The sequence below is a fragment of the Xiphophorus maculatus genome, chromosome 6 (assembly GCF_002775205.1).
Source record: "Xiphophorus maculatus strain JP 163 A chromosome 6, X_maculatus-5.0-male, whole genome shotgun sequence".
NCBI classification, from domain to species: domain Eukaryota; kingdom Metazoa; phylum Chordata; class Actinopteri; order Cyprinodontiformes; family Poeciliidae; genus Xiphophorus; species Xiphophorus maculatus.
Window position 1 is genome coordinate 445,230 of NC_036448.1, and position 21,643 is coordinate 466,872.

General features: G+C 38.7%; 1 protein-coding gene across 1 annotated transcript in view; it reads right to left on the minus strand.

The window, feature by feature from the left end:
- LOC102229106 (contactin-associated protein-like 2) overlaps nt 1-21,643 on the minus strand; it is a 62,105-nt gene that overhangs the window by 13,718 nt on the left and 26,744 nt on the right. Inside the window, exons 9-22 of the mRNA XM_005809209.2 lie at nt 21,181-21,330; nt 20,281-20,443; nt 19,988-20,094; nt 15,382-15,501; nt 14,957-15,072; nt 13,185-13,269; nt 12,033-12,189; nt 9,885-10,012; nt 6,666-6,836; nt 4,487-4,705; nt 2,817-3,053; nt 2,482-2,715; nt 2,272-2,405; nt 1,257-1,350 (exon numbers count right to left, since the gene is read on the minus strand). Coding sequence (XP_005809266.1) covers nt 1,257-1,350; nt 2,272-2,405; nt 2,482-2,715; nt 2,817-3,053; nt 4,487-4,705; nt 6,666-6,836; nt 9,885-10,012; nt 12,033-12,189; nt 13,185-13,269; nt 14,957-15,072; nt 15,382-15,501; nt 19,988-20,094; nt 20,281-20,443; nt 21,181-21,330 — 2,115 coding nt within the window. The remainder of the gene's footprint in view (nt 1-1,256; nt 1,351-2,271; nt 2,406-2,481; nt 2,716-2,816; nt 3,054-4,486; nt 4,706-6,665; nt 6,837-9,884; nt 10,013-12,032; nt 12,190-13,184; nt 13,270-14,956; nt 15,073-15,381; nt 15,502-19,987; nt 20,095-20,280; nt 20,444-21,180; nt 21,331-21,643) is intronic.

Here is a 21,643-nt window from a genome sequence, read left to right on the forward strand (position 1 = left end):
CAGAACAGAACCAGCCTTAGTATATCAGGTTGTCAAGCTTTTTTATGTCCCTGGGTGGTCAGCTGCACAAACAGACGAGGATGCAAAACAAATTTGTCATTTAGCAGAAGTGCAGAAATAGGAACCAAAAGTGGTCCTAACTTTTAACAAGGGAGGTTACAGCGATGATTGATAGCAGAAGTCAATCAATATGACTGGTAGCCCTCAGTGTAATCGCAGATTTGCAGCAAACACTTTTTTTACAAGGTTAGAAGATTAAAGTTTATATACTTTAGAAGTAAGTGTGATTAGAAAGATATCAAATATCACATTATGGAGAAAGTAGACATCTAACCATTAGTAACCATGGAGACAACTCTGCACTGTCATGAAGCTGAACGTCTATAATAAAAACTGGTTAGTATTTCGTCTTTTGTATGTTTTTAAGGCTGCTCCGATGTAAGGAGAAACACTGTTTATGATAGTGATATAAATCATAACTGATTTATATAAATCCTCACTGATGAGATAAATCACTGATTTATATCATCACAGTGATTTATATAATCACTGATGACTATTTGTAAAACATATGTATCATCACTGATTTGTATCAGTGATGATACATCAGTGATATAAATCAGTGGTGTGAATTCAGGCAAAGTTGCCAATTTGAACAACCTGCTGGGATGAATAAAGTACTTCTATTCTATTCTATTCTATTCTATTCTATTCTATTCTATTCTAACATGCCACGAGGGATTGTTCTAATATATTATGAAGGAAAGCTGCACAAATGATGGTTTTAACAGCACAAACCCACACAAACGGAGCACTGAAAAACTAGCGCACTATGGTTTGTTTTGGAGAAAGATGGGGCGATGGTGACATCTGGATGACCTGAAAAAATAATTCTTAATATCTCAGAAACCAAAGCAGCACAATCCTACACAAATGGAGCTCTAACCACTAAGTCTGCTTGCTAAAAATGTACAATTGGGTGGGGTGTCGACTCACTCAGCGGGTGTAGGATAAAATAGTCATTCTGAAATGATCTACAACAACCTCCAAGGCACAAAATCAGATCCAAAGTCCAGCAGATATTACTCTGGCTTTCTAGGTCTGCAAGTATCAGACTAAAAATTAATTAATACAATTTGAAAACAAATGCTGCAGAAGCTTTGAGTTGTGGAGCTTTACCAATATATAGGTCTTAAAAATATATCAATTATCCTATATATATCATTCACAAACTCTCAACAAACTAACAAACTTACCATAAACCTTTCCAAGGAAGATACTTTTGACCAAGCTGAACTGTATGTCAGAAGACTCAGGCAGGGTGTGTGTCGACACAGTGTAGTGGTCAAGCTGGCGAAAACAGAGAAAAGGAGAAGTTTATTAGATTTTTTATACATCTTTTTTAAGGATTTTTTTGGCTCTAGTGGCCTTTATTTCACAATAGACTGATAGGAAATGGGTTGCAAGAGAGACAGACTTGAACCATTGAGGACTTATGGGTCAGGTGCTCTACCACCTGCTCCACCACCATGCCTGATGTTTTATATTCCTGAACATAATTTGGATGGTTTTGTTTTTTTTTTGTTTGGAGGGGGCAAAATATGACATCTTTTGGGAATTGGCACTATTTAAATAAATTGATTGAATTAAATAAAATTGTTAGATGTGCTATTTCCAGCTACATATCACTTATCAGTTTGGTTCGTATGCTAAGCTTTGATGCATGTACTAATAGGGTTAGGATTTTTGTTTTACAATTTTGGTCACTATTCCTAGTAGAAATAAGAACTTAATTTAAAGTGGTTGGTCTACTGGGGGTGCTGTGGTGGTGCAGGGTTTAAACACAATCCACATATGGAGGCCTTAGTCCTCGACGCGACTGTTGCAGGTTCGATTCCCGGCCTGGCGACCTTTGCCACATGTCTTCCCCTTCTCTCCTTATCCACTTTACTGTCAAGTCACTATCAAATAAAGGCCACTGGAGCCAATAAAACCTTTGAAAAAAAAAAAAGGTTGGTCTACTGGTAAACCGGGCTTTTGAACAAAGCTCTTAAGGGATACCTTAGATCAAATAATCTGGCTGATGGCCATGATGTTTCTTATCCCAGAGCTACCTGTAGTCATACTCAATCTAATTCAAAGGGATTACTTTTTGTTGAAGATTTGGTTATAAAGCACAAGTCAAGAATCCATCTTCAACTTACTAGAATTTCTGGCACATTTTCACTATGAATGATCAACTTTAGCTACCAGCTGGATGAGGGCCCCAACCTGCAGTCGAATCTCCCTCAGATTCCTTGTTATGTTGACAGAGTGCGGCTGACCATTGGCCATGTTGCGATGGTCAATATCTATGGTGTAAGGTTCTACAAGTCCACCAAGACTGTACCGGACCTGGAGAGAGCCTACACACAAGCAGACACATTTTATGTAACAGACAAAGTTTTTACTGGCAAATAAAAGGTGTGTTAACAAGCCCACCATTGTGTCGCAGCACCACTGCCATGTAGTCCTGGGTCCTTGAACTAATGTACACAAGAATGCTTGGAGCACTGTATGTGCTGAAACTGAAGACCAGCTCCTCCTGGGTGAGGTTGGTTTCCCCTAAAAAGGCAAGGTTTGAAAAGCTCCTTGGGTCGCCCAGCAATAATCCGCCATGATCCAACAGAAAGTCATAGCGCACCATGGTTCCTGCCTCAAAATATCCTCCTACATCTGACACGCACCACACACAGAAGAAGCAACCAAAAAAGGGGGAATTAAATATTCACCTTCATTAAATATAACCCAGTATATTAAAATGTGAAAGATGGTACCATCAGTGCAGAAGGGTCCATCATATGCACTGAGAGAGCAGTCACATGAGTATCCGTTGTATTGCTCCACACACTTCCCGCCGTTCCTGCAGTGCATTTTGTAGGTGCTACAATGGCCCTGACAGCCTGGCTTCACTCCTGGAGCCACCTTTGCCCTTTCTTCCAGATCGAAGAAGATCCCATTTATTTTCAGAGACCTCATACAGCCCAGGAAGCCCCTTTGGCCACTCAAAGCACCTGATGATATCACAAATAAAACATATTAGTTTTACTTGGACAAAAGCTGCTGTTTCATACTGCTGACAAAACTCTATGTGTCCTAAGTGGCCCGGACATTCAGTCATGTTGCCTGCGCAAGTCTGACATCTCCCACTGCGTTCTATGACCCCTTGTCTTGGATCCATAAGGCCGCCAAGCTTAGGAAGTCCTCCTTCTGTGGTTTCAGGGGAATTTTATACCCCCTTCGGTAACTGACATCCGTTTAAGTTCATCTGGGCTGTTGACATCCAACTGAACTCTCTTGATCATGCAAAATGGGCATGCGCTGTCACCGGCGCATGCTTAAATATTATATTTAAGCTTGTGTATAATTTGATGATCATAAACCAGGGCTAGGACATTAGAAAGGTATCCCCAGAAGGTACTTTCAATATTTTGTACTTGCTGATTCTCCAAAGTTAACTGTAAGAATTGTAATGCTATATACTCTGTGTACAGCTGCATACTACAAACTGAAATATGAGCAGGGCCGTCCAGAGACCTTTGGAGGGGCAGGGGCTCAAAGTTAAAAAAGGGCACATTGAACAAGATCTTAAAACACCATACAACAAGCCATATTAACCAAGAATTAATCATTGACATCATGTGGGCAAATGCAAATCAAATGTAGTATATTTTCCCCAACAGGTATAAAGTTGCTGTTTCTGCTGTCCTGGAGGGCTGAGTTGATCTGAGACTGCAGCTGTTATACAGACCAGAGAAGAGAAGGTCGCTGGTGATGAAGTTATGAAATAAGCAAATTTGCTGCCATTTTACTAATTAAGCCCTAATAATATCTATTTAACCTCTAGAACAACTTGGCTGCAGTCTGATTTATAGATCAAAAAAGCTCAGAGGGGTTAACTCTATATAATTTTTTGATGTTCAAACCTCTGAGATCTAGAATTATAAGACTGAGATATAAAAGCAAAGAAAATTCAGTAGCTGCTGTTAGGGGCCTCCAGACATTCAGGGGCCCCTAGAAATGGTTTAATTGTAACACAGACCATAGATCTAAACCTGTAGAATTCATTTATAGAGAATGACTATGTTGTTAAATTTTATTTAATGCATCAAGCTGAGATTTCTTTTTATACATTTAGGATTTAATTAGGAAGTTTACAAAATCATCTTGATAGTTTGATTGTTGTGTTACCATAACTACAATATGGTGTAATCTTTGTGATTGAGTTGGATTTGTTCACAAATAATCAGTGATTGATTTTAAACTCGGCCAATAAACCTGTTTTCCCTCTCACAGACTTCACCTTATCTTTATTTAAACATGTTAGTGCTTTCAGGGGGTGGAAGGGTGGGGGTCTCTGCACGGCCCTGTGGAAAACATTCCTTCATCTACTTAACTGCAATACAGTAGAATTGTTGTGATATAAAAATGTAAATTTGTTACTTACCGATATATACATCACTGTAGAACTCCAGTTCTTTGTGTCCCAGTGGGGGGGTAGCTTTTACCTCTCTGTAATGACCATCAATTTGTAGTACTGCTTCTTTGGTGTTCTTCTCAGCCTCCACACGATGCCACTGGTCATCATTTAGAGGCTTTGGTGTTTGAACAGTGAGTTCAATCCGATTTTTTCCAAATTCAAAAGATAACAGGACCATTGAGCCTTCTGTGAAAACAACATTAACATAACATCTTCCATCTGGCAGCTCAGGTTTTTTAAATTTAAATAAATAGACTTTATGTCAAAGTGAATTCAAAATATGTGCAACTAAAAGTTGACTAACCAATTCAAGATGTCTCAAACAACATAAGTCTAGGCAGTAAAGGTAATCTTCAAAACTCATGTAAAAAGAAAAACATTTTAGGGAATTTATAAAACACAGAACTACTGAATCAGAAAACAAATAAGAAATATAAAAATAAGTTAACTAATGTTATAAAGGCATGTAAAAAGGAATGTTATTATGAATTCATAATAATTACCTTTATTATTAAGGTAACATAGAACATTTTAAATAGTGTTATCAGGAAAACTTCTAATAGTAGCAATTGCAGATAATGACCAGAATATTACCAATATGAAGAAAGTTGTAAATAAATTCAATAGTTGTCTTGTGAATATAGGACCTCACTTAGCAGAAAAATACGTACAATATAAACAGCAACTCATTTAAATTATATTGAGTAATGCAATGTATCTTCACCCCATACAAAAGAAAGAAATCATTCATATCGTGAATAAATGTAAAAGTAAAGCATATCCACTGCCTGTGATGATCTAGACATGAAAACAATTAAAAGGGCAATTGAGGGTTTCTCTAAACCATTAACTTACATTTGTAATTTATCATTCCAAACGAGCCAATTTTAAAACAACATGAAACATGAAAATAGCAAGGATCATACCAATGTATAAAACTGGCAATAATCACCTGTCTCTCTTTTCCCTCAGTTCTCTAAAATTCTAGAAAAACCTTTTTAAGAAGAGACTAGAAAAATTAATAGACAAACATACACTACTCAACAGTAGTCAATGGATTCAGAGCAAATTGGTCAACAACACCACTAGCCATAATTTACTTAATAGAAGAAATGATCAATGCGGCAATGCAAATTTGAAGATCTGGTAGAATTTAAAATTGCTCAATTTAAGGCATCAAATAAACTGTTACCTGAGCACATAGAGAACATGTTTTTTGAAAGAGAAGGAGGATATCTTAAGGGGTTACTCAAACATTCATAGAGCACAGACAGCTCCTGTACTTCAATTCATGGTGTACAATTATGGAACAAGTTACACGAGGAGTTAAAACAGAGTCAAAATTTAATACAATTTAAAATGAAATATAAGGAGGTAATTTTCACAAGAAAATGTTGTTGCATATGGGTGAGATTCAGCACTATTGTGCTAACGCATATGAGTATGTGTGGGTATGGATGTATATATACAGCCATATGTAAATCCAGATAAAATGGAAGATTAATTAACCTATGTCTTTTTAAATTGTTTTTTAATTTAATAATGAGGGTCCATCTGAAAATATGGTATGGATTTATGGGGTAGGACTTCACTGAGTTTCTTACTTCTTCCTACTGCTATTCGAGCATCTGGACAAAACAGGCAGCACTGTGAGGATCATGTTCATTTTTGTAAGTGTGATTTGTTTTGTCAGAAACTTCAGATGACACAGGTGGAGGCCTCAACAATCACCTGCATCTATGACTACCTGACAAACAGACCAAAATTTGAGAGACTGAAGGACTGTCTGTCTAACCCAGTGGTTAGTGGCCAGTGGCTCCCAGTCCAGGAGCACCACAGAGGACTGTACTCTCACAATTGCTTTTCACTCTATACACCTCAGAGTAAGGGTGGAGGACATGAACCTTGATTTTTATCACAATAAGTTTCAGTACAACGACGATAGTGATAAAAAGCGCCATCCCTTTTAGGTAAGTGCATGACTGACTGTGTCATGGCAATCATAACCCTATAAACACAAGTAATGCTCTTGGGAAAAATTCTATTTTGTAATCCACTTTTTAACAACACCAACAAAGAAGTGTGATTTGTATCATATATACTGCTTCATGGTACTACTGTTGTGGTACTACATATACATACACACCTCGGATTTCAATGTGAAGGAGGTTGTTGGCTCCCAGGTTCTCCAGCAAGACTCCATATTTGGAAGATGTCTTAAAGTAAAATGAGATATCAGTACTCGATTCAGTTTGAAAGGACTTGAAGTGAAGTGAAGAGGCGGGGCTGTTAAAGGAAGCTGCATTCCAGAAGTTTCCTAGAATTAAAGCAAAAAGAAACATTTAATGAAAAACACTGGAAACATTATACTTTCCACCAATATAAATACCAATCCTTTAAACAAATTTTTTGTATATAGATGGATACATGCACAGCCAACCATTCAGAATACCTTATAAAACCTGCATATACACTAACACTAAAATATTACACTTAAATTGATAATATCAAATAAAATTGAGGAAAAAGAACAATAAAACACAAATGCAATCGGACCCCACGTGATTCTTTTGCTGGATTATAATCCAAAGAGTAAAAAGATATAAATCTTTATTTAAAAACTTCCAAGATAGAAATCAGTTTGTCATAGGAGATCTTCTGGGTTTTTTGCCTCATTTTATGAACAAGTTGATCAGTAGATTTTAGCACACTATAAGAGGTATAAAACTCTCTAAGAGTTACTGTGTTTCTAATCAATTGAAAACAAGAGGTAAAGAACTGTCAAAAAACATGTCAGTGACGTGTTATCACCAGCATTGCAATAAAAATATGACTCACATCTTCACACATTTTTAAAAAGTAAAGCCAGTTTACATTGAGCTAAGAAATCTATTTGGCCCTTTAAAGCAGACCAAGAACACAGCCCATCATTTAAAATCAGCCAGAACATTAACTGTATATGCTGGTTATTGAACAGGACTTCTAAGATGCATCCAGAATTCATCTTAGAAGTCCTAATAAGTCTTAATATGGTGGTATAATATTTGGGATTTGGTATTGCATGTAATAAACTGGCTTGGTGAAGTGGTGACCCATGTGAAACCTGCAAGGTTTGGTCATTTACCTGCTGGTCACATGCCAAGGCTGCAAGCTAATCAAGCCCACACAGGGTGGGCAGAGCTGCAAGACATTTATTGTAACACATTTGGCACTGCTTTGACTAACCAACAGCAACCCCATGGGGTAGAAAAAGTAAGGACAAAAACAAAAAAACATTCAAGGAAAAATAACTTAAAAAACACATAGACTCCCTGCAAATAATGTTGAAAGTGCTTTGCACAGGGCTCACCTTGGAATTAAATTCCCTGATGTGGTGAAATGTGCACAGATCTGAAATACAATGATTAAGTGCTGGGAGATTAAACGGAGCAGACATATTCCTTTGGATCTGTAGCATGATGTGATGCTTTTTCAAATTCTACAAGCAGGTTGATCACAATCAGAATCAAAATTCTTTTTACTGTCATTGTGCAAGAAAGAGACCACAATGAAATTTAAAATGTAATGTTTTCAGCAAAGATAGTAATCTTAATTCTACCAGTGATCAGGTTTGGGTTTGTCATTACTTTTTCACAAATGGTCATATTGGTTTAGATAGCATTTAACCAGGGGTGGAAATTAGCTTCCCCACTAGTCAAATGCGGATAAAAGTATGAAGTGGTCTGTAAATTGGAGCAATGCACCGCCACTGTGGCGGGATGACAATTTGCAACAGAAAAAAAAAAGCTGTATTCTTTTTCAGTTTCTGTCCAGGCGAGGAGTGGCTGACTGTAGTACAGACTGATGCACTTACTGTCCATATCTGGCAGCCCTAGGCTGTCATAATTTAACAAAAAAAAAGTACATTCAATTTAAATTTTTATCGACCACGACAGCCCATTGGTTGATTTTATTGACGGACATTGGGCTTATCCAATAAAACCCCTAAGTCCTCCTTGCCCCCCACCCCCACTCTCCCTCCCCCGGAGGTTATAAATAGTGCCATTTCAGGTAACCGGAGTCCGAGAAAAGTGAGAGCGCATATGAGACGGGTGTGTGTGGGGGGAGGGGGGGGGGGGGGGGGGTCATTAAAACTACGACAACAAAAGCTAAAAAACGCATATGCCCATTCTGAAAAATATGTGATTCAGGGGATTCATTATTGTCAGAGGAGGATGATGATGAGAGAAACATGACCACGGACCGATTGAGGAAGAGTTAAGTTAGCTGCTGCCCGGCAAGGAGGAGTGGAAATGTTCATGAAGAAGGAATGTTCCATGCAGGCAGGAGGGCAGGTGTGTGTGTGTGAGTCTGGGAGGGGGAATCCAACACTAAGCTAGCAGGCAGTCAGAAAAACACTGGGATAACACAGGAATGATGATGCAAAAATGAATTAACAATGAACATGTTCTGAGATGTTTTAGTAATAAGAATAACTGTGAATTTCAATAGAAAATGTAATAAGTAAGGGAAAACAAATTGAAGAGTTAGAAAACAGCTACTGATACCATTTAAAAATGTTTTAATATGACTAGACAGATCTTCAATAAATACCTTCTTGGGAAGTTGTAGCCAAAATGTGGAAATATTCAACATAGGAAATGTTTGCAAGAATGTTAGAGTTGTGTAGTTAAAGTTTGGTGTTAGTAATTACCGTACTTCAGATGAACTTATTACACTACACTTCTGATAAGGTGCCCATGCTTTATGTTAAATTAGTCTGTATACGTACATATGTATGGTAAACTTATTGTCAGTAAATCGGTTTTCATAGAGTTAAGAATAAATCATATATTTTATATAATTTGCTTGTACTGGTGGGGTTTGTAATCAAAAGGAAAAAAAAAAAAAACAGTGGCTGGTGAAATGTCTGAGTGGCCGGTAAAAAATTTCTCTACCAGCCACTGTGGATGGTGGAGAAAAATTTTAATTTCCACCCCTTATTGAAACGCTAGCTTTGACAGAACAGTAACAACAAAATATATCCAAAATGTTAGAAACACCTTAGCTCTGTGTATAGGGAAATTTGGTAGACTGTAAAAACTAAACATAAAAAACGGTTCTCAGACCACTGACCACAGCATGAGGGTACGGCCGAGAAAGCAGCAGGGAAAAACCTGTTTGGCAAAAAATAATATACTAATATACTAAGAGTACATTACCATCATGACTACCAGTCACTCTGAAACAGGGTTTTCTCAATTTGCTGCAATTCTTAAACATTCAAACTGTAACAAGGATCATAGAAGCCATGTGGTCTTAATCTGGTGTGAATGGGGTCTAAGATAAAGTGTCAGGACTTAGAATACATCATAAGAACACTTACTATCTCCCTGGCATTTAAGAGGCCCAACAGTCAGCTTGGCCTCAGATCCGGATCTGCTTGTATCACCGACCACAACTGTATTGACTGGCAAATGGTCTTTATACACCAACAAACCAGCATCTTCTGTCCTGTCACACAAAAGCACATCAGGCAGGAACACAATTTTAGGCAAAATAACACCCAAAACAAGAAAAGAAAAAACAACACAAAATACTCAACAATAGTACCATAAAGCAGAAATTACGGAGGGACCCCTGTGTGTGTGCAAGTCAGCCTGTGTCTAGCTTCATGGGGGAGACGGCGCAGCCAGCTTGTCTCAGGGCTTTAAAGCAGCAAACAATGACTCCCAACAGCAAGCGATACATTAGGAACCATACAGTAAAAGTTATGAATATCATTTACCCAGTACTTTTATCAGCACAAATAGGAGAATGTTTCTGTCCCATTAAATTTTTTTCAAAACATATAAATTGTGTCAAATATGTTGATAAAATGACTGGACACTGTAAATTATCTTACTTGGTCCCAAACTATTCCCTCTGTCTAGAAAAGTAAAAGGATATCGATATGACAACCTTTTACTGTCATATAAGTACATAGCAGCCAAGTGGTCTTAATCAGTATACTGCCATATACTGTCAGTATACATCAGTATACTGACAGAAGGGTAATAGTGACCCTTCGTGTCACTATCACGAAGAGTCAGTGAATAGTCACATCTTGCTTCATGCATGTACCTTTTGCCGTCTGAGCCGTGACGATGGAAAATATGCCTCATTTTGGCACTTTTCAAAGAAGAAGATTTTGAGAGAATCAAACTTGCAACTCTGGAGCAGACAAAATTTGCATATCTGATTTCGAGCCAACCGTTTGCAAACAGCGAGGAAATGGAATTAGACACTCTGCCACGCCCACATCCTCCAGCCAGCAGCCAGTGTTGAGAAAAGGATTTACCATTATGTTGTTCTATTTCATTAAACACAGGTTTATATCTGTATGAATTAAAGAGTAAAAGTAAGAAAACTAGTAGGAAAACAGGTGACTTCCTGTTGAAAGAGGGCGGGCTAAGGTGATGTCACCAATTGATCATGTGTATGTGACGAGTTCTGGTCTCTTATCACACAAACAAAGTTTGATTAACCTGGAAGCTTGTGTGTGGAAGTTATTCCACTTAGATGTTTTATGGCATATGGTGAGATATGCCCACATGCTTTGATGTATGAAAAAGATTTTGATAACTATTGACCTTCAATGGATCAGGACTATGCATTGATTACATAGGCTGAGTAATTGTGAAGCCTGCATCCCCAAAGCTATAGGACAGTCTTTCTCAAACTGTGATCCCCAGACTACTAGTGGTCCACAGGCGCCCCCTAGTGATTTGCAAGATACTTGCAGTGACTTCAGCTCAAAGTGTAACATGTACAGCTGGCTTATCAACGGATTGTGTTTAAAAATAGCTTAAAACTACTTATATGATGGGAGGAAGCCAATAGAGTTTTGATGTGTGTTTCACTTGCGATTTGATTCTTCTGAACAGCTTTATACTGTCAAAGGTTGATTCAAGTCTCAGTTAGTGATACTCAGTTTGTTCTTTACAACTTTGCTTGCTTATAATGCTCTGCTCACACATCAATGTTATTTTTATTTAATTAAAATTATTAAATTAAATTCATTAAATACAAGAAATAAACAATTGATAGAGTGAATATTTTTTTTATTTAATAGTGCAGAAAAAGATTTTTTTTTCTGTCAAAGCAACTCAAGTCTATTTTTCTTTTATTGTGCATCTAATTATCAATAGGCATGAATGTTGTTAATGCACACAACACTTGGGAGAAAAGAACAACTTTTTTTTATTTCCATGCGTTTGACATCAGTGAAAAGCTTACAAACTACACTTTCAGAATCTCTAAATAACTGAATTCACCCAGAGTAGAAGTGTTCCTGGCTTTTTGTGGTCACTTACATTTACCAAACAGCACCATCTTTGTTAATTAGGATGTTAAAGCTTCCAAAAAGCCGCATACTTTGTTGGAAAAATAAGAATAAGAAATCTTACAATAGGCCTTTGCAGTGCCTTGATGCTCAGGCCTAATAAACAACAAATGCAGCACATACATGAAGTTGTTCTGTTGCTCTACTCACCAGGCTCGCAGGTCAGCGTCACAGTTACAGTAGTGTTTGGGATCAGAACAGTTGTTTTCGATACCGCAGGCACACTTCTGTATCCCAGGTCCTGACCCGCCCCAGTAGAAATGTCTCTTATTATCTCTTCCTAGCCACCAGGTAAACGGAGTGCCATCTAGGAGTCAATCCAACAAAGTTTATGAAGTTTACTTCAATTTTTTTTTAACTAAGACTTTGTTAATGCCAGTGTCAATTTATTTATAAAGAACTGTAAAAACAACTATGAACTGCATCAAAGTGCTGTACAGTGTTTTTAAAACCATAGATAAAAACATATCAAAAGAATAAAACACAATAAATTAAACAGACTGGACAGTTGGATTACAATGTCAGGTCTTATGTAAATGATAAAGAATAAAAATTAGTTCTAAGGAGTGATTTGAAATATTTAAAACTATCGGCAGATCTAATGTTGAATGGTAAGTTATTCCACAATGTGTATGTGCTCACCTGCTTATCCATTTTCAAACAATTGTCAAAATGACACCAAAATTCCTAACAGAAGATTGATGAAAGAGGGCAAGGGAACTGAAAAATATATTAAGTTTACAATAAAGTTATTTTGTCCAAACAATATAACTTGAGTTTTGATTCAAGTGAAGAAAATTTTGGTTCATCCATGATCTAACTTCTGTTAAGCAATCTGTTAAAGTCTTTAAGGACTTTGGTCACAAAATGTTTCTTGCTTATTTTTCTTGTGCACATTTTTGTCAACCTTAGCAGTCGGTGTCTTTCAACCTGTGAACTCTGGAATTGATGGATGACAGATTGTTCATTGAGCACGAGTTGTCTGTTCTCCATCGATAAACTTGTTCAAAGAATACAAAGCATGATAAGGATACACTGTTAGATAATGTGCAACGAATCTCTGAGGAGGATTTGAAGCTGATCTCGGTTTCAAAGGGGTTAAGCTCAAAGGGCCGTGGGCCCTGAAAGAATCCGAGGAATCCATTCAGATTATTTCAATGTTGTAAAAAATGCTTGTTAATTTTTCTTGAACCATGCTAAAGGTAATCAGGTGATTAAGCAGCACTGAAAATCACACAAAGACATCCTTAAAGAATGAGAGGCAGCATTAGGTGAGTGAGAATATGATAATGAATACTTTACCTGGACCAGTCAGCAGACGAGACATTCGGCAGGTGTAAGCTACATACTGTTCACACCTTTCTGCTCTGCTGGTGACTGACAATACCTGACACACAAAGGCACAGTTGATGATTTAAGTTATAAATAAATAGAATTAATATTTACTCAGATGGGATGTCAGATTTTTTTCAAATAGCTTATTTTTATGTATTTTTGACTTTATGCAAATGAGAATTATTTTAGTAATCAATTATCCTGGATATCAGAAAAAAATGTCCCAAGCTGCAGCGTTATTTAACTACTTAAGCCTTCTTTATTGATAATTTAAATATTAGAAATTTGAAAAATGAAAATTTTTGCATGAATGCAAATTTTCACAATATAAGTGACATATATAACACACACATTCATTTACAATGTCCCATTCAGCGATGTCTGTAACGCGTTACTTAAGCGATACTTAGTAACGAGTTACTGACGTCGGACCACTTTTTTCAGTAACGAGTAATCTAAAGCGTTGCTATTTCAAATCCAGTAGTCAGACTTGAGTTACTTATCGAAACCACTTTGCGCTACTGTGTGTAACTATTTTCTTTTGTAATTTAATTTTATTTCCTCTACGTGTCCTGGGGAGTGACCACCGTTTCTATGCAACAGTATCAGCAGCGACAGAAACATAAACAATGGAGGGAAGAGGGAGATGAGCATTTTGTTGCTGGAAAAACAGGAACTATTATGAGTTTTGCTCGGCAAGTCCGATTATTGTAAGCAATCAGACTTGCAATCTAAAGTCGCTTGCAAATTTAATGAGTCACGGGTTGCGGTTTTTGGGCTTGGAAATAAACAGACATAAACCCCAGAATGTGTCTGACCTCCAATTAGTTTTAGTCAGGCTCTCCATGTCCATCATTTCCCGGATGATCCGTCCCGCTGTGTCTTTGTTAATGTCAAGTTAATATATTACCTGTGACTTACGTCGAGCTTTGTGTTGCGCTCCAGAAAACTGCAAACATCGAGACTAATTTGAACAGCACAATAAACGTGAAAACATTCACATTATATTGTGAAAACAGCCACGAATGAACGAGTCCGTAAAGTTGTGCAACTAAACTCCATTATAATTATTAATATTAAGATAAGTGTCACAAATCTGTGCAGGAGCCATCTGAGTTGTGGAGCCGCAGGAGAAGAGCTGTGTGCTGCACTCTGACACCAAACGCAGGGCCGTAACGCAGAACCTAGACGCTTTTAGTGCAGGGATGAGAGGGATAAAATCCTATTTATAGTCTTCCGGACAATACTAAAACACACAAAACACGGACAAATGACCAAATTACAAAAGTTCTTTTTGTACTGTTGTAACCATTAAACAATCTCCCCTTCAGTTCAACCTTGTAAGTGGAATCACATTGTTGATGTTACCATTATAAAATAACTTGCAATTAAGAATTGGCAAAGCTCAACGTAATATTCACAGGTGGCGGAGCGTTGTTGTTAGCAGCTGCTGAACTAAAAGGTTACTTTTAATGTAACTTAGTTACTTTCCAAATCAAGTAATCAGTAATCTAACTAAGTTACTTTTTCAATGAGTAATCAGTAATCCGATTAAAATTTGTTTTTCAAAGTAACTATCCCATCACTGGTCCCATTTTAAGTGTATTAATAAAACACAAATACAGTAATCTATGTTGAAAAAACTTCACCAGTTAAAGTTCTTTAACAGACAGTATAGTGAGATTACTTAAAGTAAGTGAAACTTAAAGGGTCATTTAAATTTAGCAGCCATTATATACCTGTTCATCAGTGACATTGTAAATAATCGGAAGTACTGCTTTTCCATCCTCATCTGCAGCAGAGACTGACGTCTGAGGAGACATGTTGTTCCTTATAGTGGTCCAAACCATTGTATCTAAAAGATTCCATAAAAAGCTCAATTATTTTTATGCATAACAACTAATCTGGAAAAGAAGCCAAAGATATGATAGATTTAAGAAACATAAAAGAAAAGAAAAAATGAAAAGAAATCTATCAATGCTTTACAAACATACATAGAAACACATTATGCTGAGACAAAGGACTAAATGGGCACTAAAATACATAGGTAAGCTTGTTACATTGTGCACAGCTAAACAAGTCATATGATAGCATTAACCTGTGCTCTGATTATTCTACTACTAAGTCTGTACTAATTCTGATTATTCTATCTTAAACATCTCACCTGTCATGTCACAGTGTACTCTGAAGGGGGGTAGAGAACCACTACCATCAGGGTCAATCCAGAAGTTGCCTGAGCTCTTCCCCTGATGCTTATACTCCTCACAGGACTGCTGATACAGCGCTAGAGAGACGAAGCAACACACAGAATGGAGAAGAAGAAGACCGCCACACATACTGTATGTGGTTTATACAGCTAAGCTGTCAAGGTTTGCAGATCAACCTTCTCATGAGAATGTACAGATTATCCTGAGCCTACATGTTCAGATCCCAGGCAGATTTAACTTTTTGATTTACTTGTGTCCAAATATTTGACCAGGCAGAAAAATTCAAAACCAAAGGTTTGTAATCCTAAATGATCTTAAGTAGAGTAGTGTAGTGTAGAGTTTTATCACATCCAAAAACTCCAAATCGCTTTACACTAGAATCAGTCATTTACAGATCAATATGCACATTCACACACTAATACCAGTGAGCTACATTGTAGCCACAGCTGCCCAGGGCAGTCTGACAGGGGGGAGGCTACCATTCAATCACAGCACCAGAACTTTCATGTTGTAGTTCACACTGTTATTTAAACTGATGTGGTTGTAACCATAATGGAAATTTGTTCTCTACTGCATTCGCCATGCATCACAAATGTCATTCTAGACACACATCAGTTCCACTTGTCTTTTCATCCCATTCTATACAACACATGATTCTTATTCATAAGAAATAATGTGTCAATTTTGAAGAAAAAGACCAGCCATTTTAGTTGTCATTTTATTAAAAATAGCATGTTAGGGCGTGCCGTGGTGGCGTAGGGGATAGCGCGACCCATGTTTGGAGGCCTTGAGTCCTCAATGAGGATTCGACTCCTGGACCCGACGATATTTGCCGCACGTCTTCCCTCCTCTCCTTCCCCCTTTCTTGTCAGCCTACTTTCATGTAAGGGACACTAGAGCCCACAAAAGACACCCTGGAGGGGTAAACAAATAAAATAGCATGTTAAAATATTTATATCCTCCAAAATCCTTGGAAACCACTGTTGCTTAACTTTACAACTGTTGGGAACTGGGGTTTTGGCTCTTTGTGGGGACTTTCTTTTCGTCTGTTGTTTCCCTCATCATCCACTTGATGGTGCCTATAGGCTGCACTACCTGGAGGGCGTGTCTGTTGACTGGAGTCAGCGCACCTGTGATCTATTACTCATCATCTAGGCGTATATGAGGAGTGGGCTGCCAGCATTGGTTGCCCAAATCCCTCTCCACCTCTGCTGAAAAATCGTTGACAGTTCCTGATTTCACGGCTGCCAGTTGGATCGCTCCTCGCCTTTCCTCTCAATAACTTACCTGTCCACCCTCCACCGCAGCCTCTCTCATCCACCTCCAATTAACTCTCCGTCTGGATCTCACACTGGAACCTGGAACATCTCAAGAACCCCTGCAAAGAGACCACTACCCCGGTGACCACAGTAAATCCCCCCTGGTGGAAACACATCACCACACCAAGTAAGATCAGTCTATTTTTTCCTCTGAAGTTCATTTGTCCAATACCCCTTCAACTCACCATCCCTCTCCCACTGTCTTCTAAGAACTGATGACCCCAACTTCCATCCACAGGACAGAAACCACATAATTTCACATTTTATCATTGTCAAAATAAACTTTATCTGATTTCCTGTTCTCCTGATTGTGTTCTGTATGTGGGCAAAAAGACTTGAACCCAACATGACAGAACACTCAAGCCAACAGTCAAGTCCCGCAGATGCTCTCAGGAGAATTTTGGCAGAACACTCCCTCATTCAGTCTCATGATTCTGCTTTACGAGACCTGGGTAGCTGGCAAGTTGAAACAAATTGTTGTCTCGAAGAATTGTCTATCTTTTTACAAAGCTCTCTCAGACCTCCACTCCAGCTCCAGTCTAGAACCACCGATGCACTCCACTTTTTCTGAAATCCGTCCACCTACCAAAGACAAGTTTTCAGGTGACATAAACCGATATAAGGGATAACTTTTACAGTGCTCTCTTGTTTTCAATCATTCCCCTGGAAGTTTTGCCTATGAAGGTGTTAAAATAGCTTTCATAGTTTCACTGTTGACAGGCCAAGCTTTAGACTGGGCAGAAGCAAGATTTCCAACTTCTACAGACTTTGGTTGTACATTCAATGATTTTCTGAAAGAATTTCAGCAAGTATGTAGTCAAGAGTCCAATAAAACGTCCAACTTCCAAGACTTAAGGATGATAAAACAAGGCCAATGATCAGTAGCAGATTTTGCTATAGACTTTAGGATTAGAGTGACAGCTTCTGGCTGGAATGCTCCCGCTTTGAAGAGTGCCTATTTCCGTGGCCTCAGTTAGTCTTTAAAAGATGGGCTAGCCACATTAGACGAACCTGCTACGTTAGAAGAACTAATCAGTTTAACTATCCGATTAGATAACAGATTCAGAGCTACTGTATAACAAAGGAAAGAAACAAGAGAAACTCATCTGTCAGATTGCTTCCTTCCACCTCTCCAACTCGCACTCCGTTTCGTCCGCTGAACCACTCTGAGTTCAAGCCCATGCAAAAAGGTCACACCCGTCTCAGACTCGGACAATAAAACCCATCCTTGTGCTTTCTTCTCCCGCAGATTGTCCCCTGCTGAACGCAATTATGATGTGGGAGATTGTGAACTGCTAGCTGTTAAGCTTGCCCTGGAGAAGTGGCGGCACTGGTTGGAGGGCGCAGAACATCCTGTGCTGGTCTGGACTGATCACAAGAACCTCTTCCATCTCCAGTGTGCCAAAAGATTAAACCCCCGTCAGTCCCATTGGTCATTGTTGTTCTATAGATATAACCTCTTCATTTCTTATGGCCCCAGTTCCAAGATCATCAAACCCGATCCCCTGTCTCGATTCCGCTCACCTGATTCTGAGAGAGAACTTGCCACCATCCTACCTCCTCGCTGCACCATCTCCTCTGTTACTTGGGAGATTGAAGACCTCATTCGCCAAGCTCAACAAACTGAACCTGATCCTGGCACCTGCCCCCATAAAAAGATCTATGTATCTACCTCAGTCCCAGCACGTCTCATCCATTGGATCCACTGCTAAGTTTTCAGCTCACCCCAGAAACAGCTGCACAATTGCTCTCATCAACCGAAGATTCTGGTGGCCATCCATCCACAAAGATGTAAAAGAATTCGTCCTCGCCTGGTCCTTCTGCGCTAGAAATAAACCATCCCATCAACCTCCATCCAGTCTTCTACAACCTCTATCGATCCCCAAAGTCCCTGGTCACACATTTCCATCGACTTTGTCACTGGACTCCCAGTTTCTAATGAATCAAGAACTCGAATCCACCCTCAGGTGCTTCACTTCTACAAAACCGTCTGATTGGAGTCAGTACATCCCCTGGGTTGAATATGGACATAACTCACACATTTCTACTGCTACTGGTTTTTCTCCTTTTGAAGTTTCCCTAGGCTACCAACTACCACTGTTTCCTTCTGATGAAAAAGAGATCTTCGTGAAATCTTTCCAACATTGCATCCGCAGCTGCAAAAATATCTGGAACAGAACCATCACCGCCCTCAATCACACCACTGAACAAAACCGACGCTATGCTCACTGCAAGAGAACACCTGCCCCACAGTATTCGCCCAGAGAAAAGATTTGGCTTTCTGCTGATAACATCCCTCTTAAATCCATGTCCAAAAAATTCTCCCCCAGGTTCTACAAAATTGAAAAGGTCATCAGTCCAACTCCGCCTCCCATCATCCCTTCGCATCCATCCCACTTTCCACATTTCTCAAATCAAACCTGTTCAGACCAGCAGTAAGATCGCTCCTCACAAGAAGTTACCTGTCCGCCCTCTCCCATCCACCTCCAATTAACTCTCCATCTGGATCTCACACTGGAACCTGGAACATCTCAAGGACCAAAGAGGCAAAGAGACCACTACCCCAGTGATCACAGTAAATCCCCTCTGGTGGAAACGCATCACCACACCAAGTAAGATCAGTACATTTGTTCACTTGTCCGATACCCCTTCAACTCACCATCTCTCTCCCACTGTCTTCTGAGAACCAATGACCTGGACTTCCATCCACAGGACAAGAACCACACAATTTCACATTTCAACATTGTCAAAATAAACTATCTGCTTTCCTCTTCTCCTGATTGTGTTCTGTATGTGGGCAAAAAGACTTGAACCCAACATAACAGCACTCAATTCTATTGTGTTTTATCTGCGCTTTATGAATACTGCACAGCACTTTGGTACAGTTAATATGTGTTTTTAAAGTGCTTTATGAATAAAATTGACATTGACAAATCCTCCAAGTCTTTGTGGTCAGAAAACATCTCAAGTTTTGCTATTTCTTATATTACAATCCAAAGAGACATGGTGAAATGACAATATTTTAACCTAGATATGCCACAGGTATGAATAGTTTTGGCCCTTTGTGTTGAGCATCCTGAAGTAGCTCTGCTTTTCACAATGGTTTTGTGTACTAATTACTTAAAGCCTCTAAATAAATGTACTTTTTGTCATGACTGTCATTCTGGATCAGGCATCTCTTAACAGAATTACAATTCACAAAATATTTGACATGCAGTTCTAGGTGATCTGTGTGTGAACTTACATGTATGGCATGTTGCTCCAGAGTAGCCAGTACCACTGCAATTGCAGCTGAATGTATCCCACGTCTGGGAGCATTTCCCTCCATGCTCACAGTGGTTGGGAACACACCTGTCCTCACACATGGCAGTAGGAAAATAATGTGAAGTCGGCAAGAACTCTGCTCTTTCCAAATCATAAGAGGAGATGCAGGATCACAGCGCTCTAACCAAGTTTTAAGCCTAAAGCCTCCCGGTGATCAGGTACTCACTAAAATTTCCCAAATTTGTATTTTTACAGTATTTCTCAGAAATATACCTGTCTATAATTGCACACATATCCAGGCTAACATTTTCGAAGGTTCCAATGTGACCCTCCTCCACAGCCCGCAGATCCACCAGGTGGTCATCTATGTGGATCATCTGAATGCAGCCCTGGAAAGAGCGCTGTAGTGACCAAATGCTAGTGTGTGGAAAGTAGCCTGAAGACGGTGAAAAAAGGAGAAACACCATCATTAGTAAATTCTGTAAATTTTGAAATAGAAAACATATTAACCAACAAACAGCTTTGTGAACCTGTGAGCAGAAATATGCAACATAGAGCTTAAAGCAACCCACCAAAATAACTCATTCAGAACATCCCTAATGGTCTTGAAAGTGTGGCACTATTACAAGAGTCTGAGTCCAAATCTACTGAAATTTAAATCAGGTTTAAGGAAAGAGATGATGCAGCATCAAAGCTATCAAACTACTTTCAGCAGAATCAAAAACAGCTTTCACTTGCTTAACATTTTCTACAATGTACCCACCACTGACAGGTGGGGGAAAATAATGATATTCTAAAACACTTAAGTATCCTTAAGCATGATACAAATCATATACATTTAAATATTCTCCAAACTTAGGAGAGAGATTGACTCATTCAAATACTAAAAAATATATCAAATACTAATTGTTGGCTTGTTACTGAACCTGAAAGTTTTTTTTAGCTGTGGTCACTGTCACTGTGTTTTTGTTTCTGTAGTTTCTAGTAATAATTTTGAGATGCTAAAGTCAAAAGCAAAAGACCCAAAACAGAAAACCATATCTGAATCATTTCAGAGTGCCATTTTCTATTGCTTTACTTTCCTTTCACATTCAAACTGTGTACATAGAAGCGACTCTTATGAGAAAATACTGGAAAGTAAATCATCATCCTTTTTAAATCATCATCAATCACCTCCAAAGTAGTAGGTTCCTCCTGTCTTCATCTGGCCAGGAATAGCAGTCCTAACAGTAGATGCTTCATCTCCATCTACTGTCAGCATGGCATAGTTGTCCAGTGCATTTAAATGGACACTGTGCCACTGGCCATCATTCAGACCTATACCTAAAAGGTGAAAATATGATTTTATTTGAACATTGAAGTATCACAATTAATCAACAGGATTAAAAATGAAAAACCTGCTGTGATTATACCAAGGGGGAAAGTAGTTTTAAAGTCTTGCCAGTACTATGACGAAAATCGTCAGTGGCTCATTGTGCAAACCAAAACAAAATCATGAATATTTTACTATCCTATAGGCCAGTGGTCACCAACCCCCGGGCCGCGGACCGGTAGGTGGACCAATTGGTACTGGGCCGCACAAGAAATAATTAAATATTTCCGTATTATGTATTATTTGAGTCTGGACGGATCTTTT